The 8,416-nt window shown below is 34.3% G+C and overlaps 1 protein-coding gene and 1 long non-coding RNA gene across 3 annotated transcripts; both read right to left on the bottom strand.

The window, feature by feature from the left end:
• Window positions 1–1,202: 1,202 nt before the first annotated feature.
• Window positions 1,203–2,060, bottom strand: LOC125496256 (uncharacterized). The gene has a single exon (XM_048641678.1). It carries the CDS (start codon window positions 2,058–2,060, stop codon window positions 1,203–1,205), a length of 858 nt encoding a protein of 285 aa, XP_048497635.1.
• A 1,247-nt stretch (window positions 2,061–3,307) lies between these two features.
• On the bottom strand, window positions 3,308–5,818 carry LOC125496819 (uncharacterized). Of its 2 annotated transcripts, XR_008968897.1 has the most exons (3): window positions 5,687–5,803; window positions 5,286–5,598; window positions 3,308–3,526 (listed from the first exon to the last, which is right to left on the bottom strand). It is a non-coding gene; the product is annotated as an uncharacterized LOC125496819 (long non-coding RNA). The 2 variants fall into 2 exon arrangements; XR_007273125.2 differs by having other exon boundaries at window positions 5,286–5,818.
• Between the last annotated feature and the right edge of the window lie 2,598 nt (window positions 5,819–8,416).

Below are 8,416 nucleotides of genomic sequence, written 5' to 3'. Positions count from 1 at the left end.
GAGGGAGGGAGGGAAGCATGAGCTAAGAGAGTACGAGTGACATTATTAATAGACCGAATTTTGCGTTCGGCCTTCCCATTTTGAGATGAGGTATGAGGACACGACAAACGGAAGGACATGCCATGAGTTTTACAGAAATCCCAAAAAGATTTATTATCAAATTCACGACCATTGTCACATTGCATAGTTTTGATATTACGTTCAAATTGGGTCGAAATATGTGTTTTAAAGGTTAAGAAAACATCATAAACATCAGATTTTCTACCCAACGGAAAAGTCCATAGATACTTTGAAAAGTCATCAAGAAACAATACATAATATCTATGTCCAGCAGTACTCAAAACAGGTGATGTCCACAAATCACTATGTATGATATCAAAGGGCATAATAGTGGTAGAAGTAGAAGAAATAAATGGCAACTGAATATGTTTCCCAAACACACAAGAACGACAAAAACATGAACTAGAGAGTTTATTACAAGCAATTCCTTTATTTGTCCTAAGCAAATCAAAAATAGGAGCTCCTGGATGGCCCAGACGGTCATGCCATAATTGAGGAGAGATAGCAGCAAAAGAGGAAGCTTGATGGTTGGAAGAAGGCGAAAGAGGATATAGATCACCATGACTATCACATCTCAGTATTGGCCTCCCCGTTCGAAAATCCTTCACAGAAAACCCAAAAGGATCAAATTCAACTGACACGGAATTATCTTTAGTGAATTTTCTAACAGAAATGAGATTCTTAATCAGTTTAGGAGCATGAAGAACATGTTTAAGAGACAAAGATTGACACGAAGAGGGCAAAATAGTGTGACCATAGCCAAGAATTGGAATCGAATGACCATTACCAACAACAATATTATTATGTGAATGAGTGCTCAAATTAAAATAAGAGGAGAGTTTACCCGGTGAAGACGTCATATGAGATGTAGCCCCGGTATCCATGTACCATGACGGGTCGGGCTGTTGGAGAGACATGGTGTGCAGAGCTGCCTCGAGATCCGTGGGAGTGTAAGTGTCATACGGCCCCTGTGGGTTTGACACCCCTGCTTGCTGGACAAAAGCCTGCTGAGGTCGCGGGCCCAAGACTCCTGCTTGGCGGGACTGCTGTGGAGAATGAGGCCTGGCCCATCCTTGTGTTGGGTGAGGGCAAGGAGGAATGGGCCGCTGATTATACCACCCCCAAGGATACATACCCGGTTGCTACCACTGGAAGTATCCCACTTGTCCACCGTGGCTGCCGGACTGTTGATCCCGGCCACCACCCTTGTTGCCGGTAAACTTCTTTCCGCCGGCAGCACCTGAATTTTTCCGGCCGTTGGTGTAGTGGCGTCGACCAGAATTTTTGGTGCCGTTATTTTGACTCGGTTTATCACCTCGGTTTGGATTTTCATCACTTGAGGCCACCATAGCTGACTCAGTGGCCGCTTCTTTTGCCATCCCGGCTTCCTCCAAAGTGAGCATGGAGCGAGCTTTATAAAATGGAGGGAGAGGATTACTTTGGCGGATTAACGTACCTACACCACGGTACGGTCGAGTAAGGCCGCCCACCAACTGTAACACCATTCTACTATCAGACACCGGAGCCCCAACGTTCTTCAATTGATCCGCAAGAGATTTGAGACGTTGACAATAAGCTGAAACATTGGAAAAATCCTCCATAGAAGTGGTGGAGAATTCTTGTTCCAAAGCCACGGCACGGGAATGTTCATTATCTTGGAAAATATCACGCAATCTATCCCAAGCTTCCATAGCCGTAGAGTCGGGCTCAATAATAGTGTTCAACAAATCACGAGAAATAGTAGAGTAAATCCACGAGAGAACCGTGGCATCCAAGGTTGCCCACATCTCCTTTTCCGCATCAGTAGATGGAGGAGGTTGCTCCTTGCCCTTAGCCGGAGGCATAATATGGTGAAGCACCTTGTTAGATCTTGCGTGAACCTTAAATAATTCCGCCCATGTAGAATACTGAACATTTTCCATCTCAAGGGTGATTGGAATACTGTTCTTGATGTTAGAGACGGCAAGAGCCGGGTGGAAGGAAGATTTAGATTCCCCCATAGAAGTGATCGGGTGAGAAGAAGAAGAGAAAGAGAGGTAGAAGGGATGGGCGGAACACAGAACTAGGGTGCAGCGGAATTACAGAGAAAACCCTAGACTAACTGATACCATGTAAGATTGGAAGATTCTGCTTACCATTCATATTGCATTCTACAGAATATATACAAAGTCTATGCACAATCCTAGGCTACAAACTAGGAAACTGCCATGCTATTTACGTAAACAATAGCTATAAAATAGGAGTACAATATCTCCTTTGACTAAGTATATACAATATATTTAACAATAACAATCCTATAATAATATATCACAATGTCTTTTGGTAGCCAACAATATATATATATATATATATATATATATATATATATATATATATTATATATATATATATATATATATATATATATGTATAGTCTTCCCCCGATCAGATGGTTGTAGCCGCCTTGATTATGGTAGAAGGCGGTGACGTTCTTGGCTGGTTGACTACCGACTATGGCAGAAGTTTGGGATGACTAAGATTCTCATAACAGGATACGAAAGGAATTAGATACAAGTTGTGGAAGTCGGAGGAAAGGAAAATGTTTGAGTAACCTTTAGGGTTGTCAACCCTTTTAGACACATTAGAATAAAATATTGATATGTATGTAATACATGAGGAAATAAATGATATAAAAATAATATTTTAGTATATTCCTAACTAATAAAAATTCAATAATAAAAAGGTTGATAACCTTAACTTCTTAAGATCACTCAATCAATTTTCGTGCAAGAAATTGCAACATTCAAGAGAATTTAGTGTGCCTTACAACTTTTCTGATGCTTTTAGGGAGGCCTAGGTTCGCGTGCCTGTAAGCACTTTCATATAGCTTCGTTGGATATAGAATGGCAGAGGTTGATTGAGAATCCTTTTCAGTAATTAGTATTCCCTCTGTTTTAAGATATAAAGTATTTATGTTTTACGAAAAATTATTTTGCAACTATCTTTTAGAATTTTCTATCACCATATATTGAAAGTAATAAACAGTAGAAGTTCGACCTTAAACAATGCTTGCCTTATATTTTAAAACGGAGAGAATATATTAGCATGGAACACAAAGGTCTTATTCTTTGAACTAAATTAATGAAAATTTAGTTCCATTGTTCAATTTTCAGACAAATTCAAATCAAACAATTTCATTTTAGTCCAAAAAAAAAATATAGTGCGCCAACTAATAGCTATCGAAGTCAACCATAAATAAAGCATATGCCCACCTGAATTTAATTGCTTTATTATTCAAATGAAAGAAACATTTATTATTCTTAACCACAACAACAAAAGGTCTCGTATAGACATTTAAAATGTGGTGACCCGTGGCAAACATCACGTTGACAGGCTATGTCGGTGCATCCCAACGTTTGTAGGTGGCAACCTGGAGGAGCACGAGTAGCGTCTATAGTAGTAGTAAGTCTGCATCTGATTGTACCTGCTAAATGAGAAAATATAAACATCAGAAGATGGAGGAAGATTGAGAAAATGTGTTAAATGAGTTGGACAAGCATGGACAAAGTCAGAACTGTGTATTTACGGGCCAAAACTCTATATATACACACAACTAAATCTACTTACGGGGCGGAAACTATATATATATACAATTAAATCTTTAAATTATATACAGTTTTAGCCTTTTAGGGAAGTTAGTTAAGCCTAAATAGAAGTCTTAAAATCTCGACCGGGACTGCGGCCCTCCTAGGCCCATCAAAGGCTTCGTCCCTGTGGACAAGGCTTAATTAAGGTTAATTAGTAACAGTACTAATCGGGTTAGTTATAATAAACAAATATATATGTTATAAAAAAAACATGAGAGAGAAACCTAGAGCCCCTAGAGCTCCCATGGCAAGTTGTGAGAGGAAGACGGAAACCAAAACATAACCCTCATCAAGCCCTGAAAACCTGCTTGGTTGCAAAGATCTTTAAATCTCATGTGGCCATTGATAACATCTATATTTCCGCTATCAAGGAACACATTACTACCAAGTATTGGAATCTACCAAGGAACACAGCAGTCCGAGAACCGATAATATATACTAGAGCCCCTAGAGCTCCCACGGCAAGTTGTTAGATCTAATCGCACGATTTTTTTTTATCTACGTATAAAACACAAGCGATAACCGATAAGTAAAATTTGTAAATAGTTTTAAGGTGAAAGTGCGTAGTTTTTTTAAAAAGAAAAAGAAAGAAGGGGAATATTGATTCTCACATAAATGGGGTTATCAACATTTAAGGTGAAAGAGAATACTACCAGATAGCATGAGGATCATCATTGCCAAAAGGAGAGGTACAAACGATGTCTTTCCAGCCATATTTCTTACTAGAGAATTAGAGATTAAAGATGGGTTGAAGGGGTTCTATGATATTTTACTTCTTTACGAGGTTAGGTGAACTTTAGTGATTGTGATTTGTGAATGGAATGTTCAAGACTTTTGGCTCTTTATATAGTGTACTAGTTGCGGTAGCCAATTATAATCAGTAATACACATTAGAAGAAATGTTTGATTATGAAAGATATTGACAAATTGAAAAATGATAACAAAATAAATATGAATGCATGAAAGAGAAAGATGAGGGCATTGAAAATGAGAGGAATATTTTGTATTTTTCCAAAGTTGATTCTCCTTAATCAGAAATGCTTTCAAATAAATGGAAGATCTTGATTAATAGGTAATCCCGACTATAAATTTATGTATGGCATAGTATATAACTATATATATTTAATTTCAAGTAATTATAGCACAATGTCCAAAAAAAATTACTTATAACATAATGATCCCCATAAATAAAAAGTGAAATATCGTGATACACTGAATAGAGTATTAGGCACAAAAGAAAATATTGGCCTGGTTTCGTTCTATAATTTATTTTCAAAAACCAATTTTTTTTTTGTCCATTTTCAAAGTAACATCAATATAAGATTTCCATTGTGCATTTCAATAAATATAAATACTAATTATGATATCGTCGCATCTTTTTTAGATAAGATATCTATATATCCATATTTTTTTTGGCCCATTTCAAGAACCCGTGGTAAGATAAATTTTCTCTAGGCTGCCTTCGTACAGGATCACTCACCCAAAGGCCCAACAATCTCCACAAGTATAAAGTGTGTATTAAAAAGAACACAAGGAATATTAGTTATTAGATAAAATGAGTAATCAAATTTGAACGTAAAAAAGAAAAATAATATATACCAGATAATGAAAGGAGCATCAGTGTCAGAAGGAGAGGAACAAAGGATGTGTTACCAGCCATACCTATTAAAATGAAACAAATGATGAAATAAAGACGCAAACTGGAGATCATAAATATTTGAGCATAAAAATTAAAAATAAAAGCGCAACTTAAAATATAAATAGTTGTTGCAGAAAATTAAATTCAACGTAGAAAATATGACTTGTTGAAAAATAATGAGATTTATGTATAGAAAATCAAAAGAAAGTAAAAGAAACAAATGACATGTTATGGCCTTCTTGTTAAATCTAATGAAGCAAGCAATGCAAGCGCCTGAGAAGAAGAAGAGATAATGTAAGGATATTTTGCGGTAATAATATGGAAAGATTAACAATATGAGAGATAAAGTAAAATAGCTTACATCCTTAACATACTAATAACTTGACATTACAACTTAAACACTCAAGTTATTTTTTAACTCTTCCCACTCTTACGTACTACAAATGTTAGTACGTACAATATTGATCACAATACTCAAAGGTTGTTGGATACACAAACAATTCACATACATCTCCCTATTTATACTAGCAAAACTTATTATGCATATGGTGGTTTTCACATGTGTAATAAATGCAAGTCATTTTCATCTTCTAGCTCTTAGAGGGGGGGGGGGTGTAGGACGGTAGAAATTTTACTCATGTGTTGTTTCTCTAGTTGTAAACTATTGACCATGAAATCTCCATCTAGAAGCTAAGAGAGAGGGAGACAGTTGGTGAATTTCAACAGATAATAAGTTCGCAATCCATTATTGATGATCGTTATGTTTTAAAATCTCGACAGTTTCCATCATACGTCAATAACTTTAATATACGTCAATCCATTATTATACGTCAATGGATATAATATACGTCAATCCATTATATCACTTTAATATATTTCTAGTTCTCTTGTTTAATACACGTCAATCCATTATTGATGATCACAATCCACGAGGCTATAGCACTTTAATATATACAAGTAAGTCTATAGCACTTTAATATATTGATATTTAAGCATACATCAAAGAGAATATATAATTGAAAAAGAACATCAAAAGAGAAATAAAGTTTAAAGTATACCACGAGGCTATAGCACTTTAATATATATAAGTAAATCTATAGCACTTTAATATATACAAGTAAATCTATAGCATTTTAATATATACGATATTTAAGCATACATCAAAGGGAATATATAATTGAAAAAGAACATCAAAAGAGAAATAAAGTTTAAAGTATACCACGAGGCTATAGCACTTTAATATATACAAGTAAGTCTATAGCACTTTAATATATAGATATTTAAGCATACTCCATATAAAGATAAATCTCTAACTCAATTCTAAAGCATCTCTTTTACTTCTATTGGGTAAGAGTAAGTCTATAGCACTTTAATATATACAAGTAAGTCTATAGCACTTTAATATGTACAAGTAATTCTAAAGCATCTCTTTTACTTCTATTGGGTAAGAGTAGATATAAATACTTGTTTAACCCTTAAAAGGAGTTCAAATTATTGCCTTCACCTTAAAGGTTATATTGTCGCAGTTTTCGGTACCGCAACAAATTAAGCAGCAACGATAGGTTATCGAGCATATCTATCTTTCTTATATAAGCCAAGGGGGAGCTTTGGTGTCCCCCTTTAAAAAGTCCTTTTATTTGTCCTTAGCTAAATATATATAATTGGATATTCAAATTTTCTACAATATATCCTTTCCTAATTGAAATATGGGGTCAAAATTCTAATGATAAATTAAACTAAATAAGCATTGACAAAGTAACTTGACACAATTAGAAAAATCGTTATTTAATTAAAAAAATTACAAATTTAAATTGACTATAAGACCTTATATCTAAATGTTCCTCACAATTTCTAATCACTTCACATTAGTTTGTACAACGTAACAATAATTATAAATCACACTTCTAAAATTATATTTAGATGAAATTTATTAAGATCAAACCCAAACAATCGACGCATCACATGCATAGAAGACTAGTAAAATTATATTAAAAGACGTTCATATCAAAGGAATGGTACCACATGATGCTCTCCAACATATGTGCCACATGTTTATAATCTCATTAAAAATATTAATAGTTAGTAGCTGTTAGGAATCAAACCCATGACTTTTGAAATGCAATATGAGAGTTTAACAACCAATCCACTATAATTTCAATGTTTAATTTTTCAAAATAAAATATAATAAAGTGTTATAATTCCATTAATATTGTTATTTTAAACCCCAATTCCTTAGAAGTTTTTTTTTTTCCAAAAAATAACTTATCATGCCATAATTAACATCCATTATCCAATTTTGCACTAGATAGAAAAATTTAAAATTCTAATAAAATTAATTAAGAAATATTATGAATAATAATAATAATATATTTGATAATTCTAATTGACCTAGAGTATCGCCTGAGCCAAAATACTAGTTATTTATGACAAAGGACCTATTACTTCTTTTAAATTGAAAAGGAAATATTATAAATTAAAGCATACAATAACTCTCCTTGACATGTGAGGAGGGAAATTGCCCAAATTATAACCAAGTGCTATAGATAATTAGGAATCCAACTACGAACTGCAACAACTAATACTCCATTATCAAAGCAATGACTAATCATCCATTGTCTGAGCTAGTGAGATGTAGCCAGTTTATTTGTCACTGTCTAGTGCATCCTTAGCTCATGAAGCTAAGGCACTATTGGATATTACTTGAAATGACAAATGACCACTATTGTAAAGCTTTGGGCGGAGGAGTGCATGTTAACTTATTAGCTAGAGTCCATCAATATTGCATCTATCACCTTTTTAATTCCTTTATTACCTTTCTCCAATTTACAGTGGGTGTCACTCACTATTCCACTAGAGAACATGAGTGATCCAAATGTAAAACTGTCAACACATGCTTGCATACAATACAGTACTTGATGAGAAATTATGTCATTTTCACTATTGCATTTCTTAGAAATTGATCTTATTCAATACATAATAAACATTAACATATTTGATGAGAAATAATTTATATCTTGAGATTACTAGGAATGGCAACCAAAAGTTGTTTCAAAATTGCAGAAGGCATAATGTTTGTATTGAGCACCCTTTT

Source organism: Beta vulgaris, chromosome 4 (genome assembly GCF_026745355.1).
Source record: "Beta vulgaris subsp. vulgaris cultivar EL10 chromosome 4, EL10.2, whole genome shotgun sequence".
Classification (NCBI taxonomy): Eukaryota; Viridiplantae; Streptophyta; class Magnoliopsida; order Caryophyllales; family Amaranthaceae; genus Beta; species Beta vulgaris.
This window is presented reverse-complemented; position numbering and strand designations above follow the sequence as displayed.

Coding starts and splice junctions, on each gene's coding strand:
- LOC125496256 (XM_048641678.1), bottom strand. CDS start 2,060: ATGGGGGAATCTAAATCTTCCTTCCACCCGGCTCTTGCCGTCTCTAAC.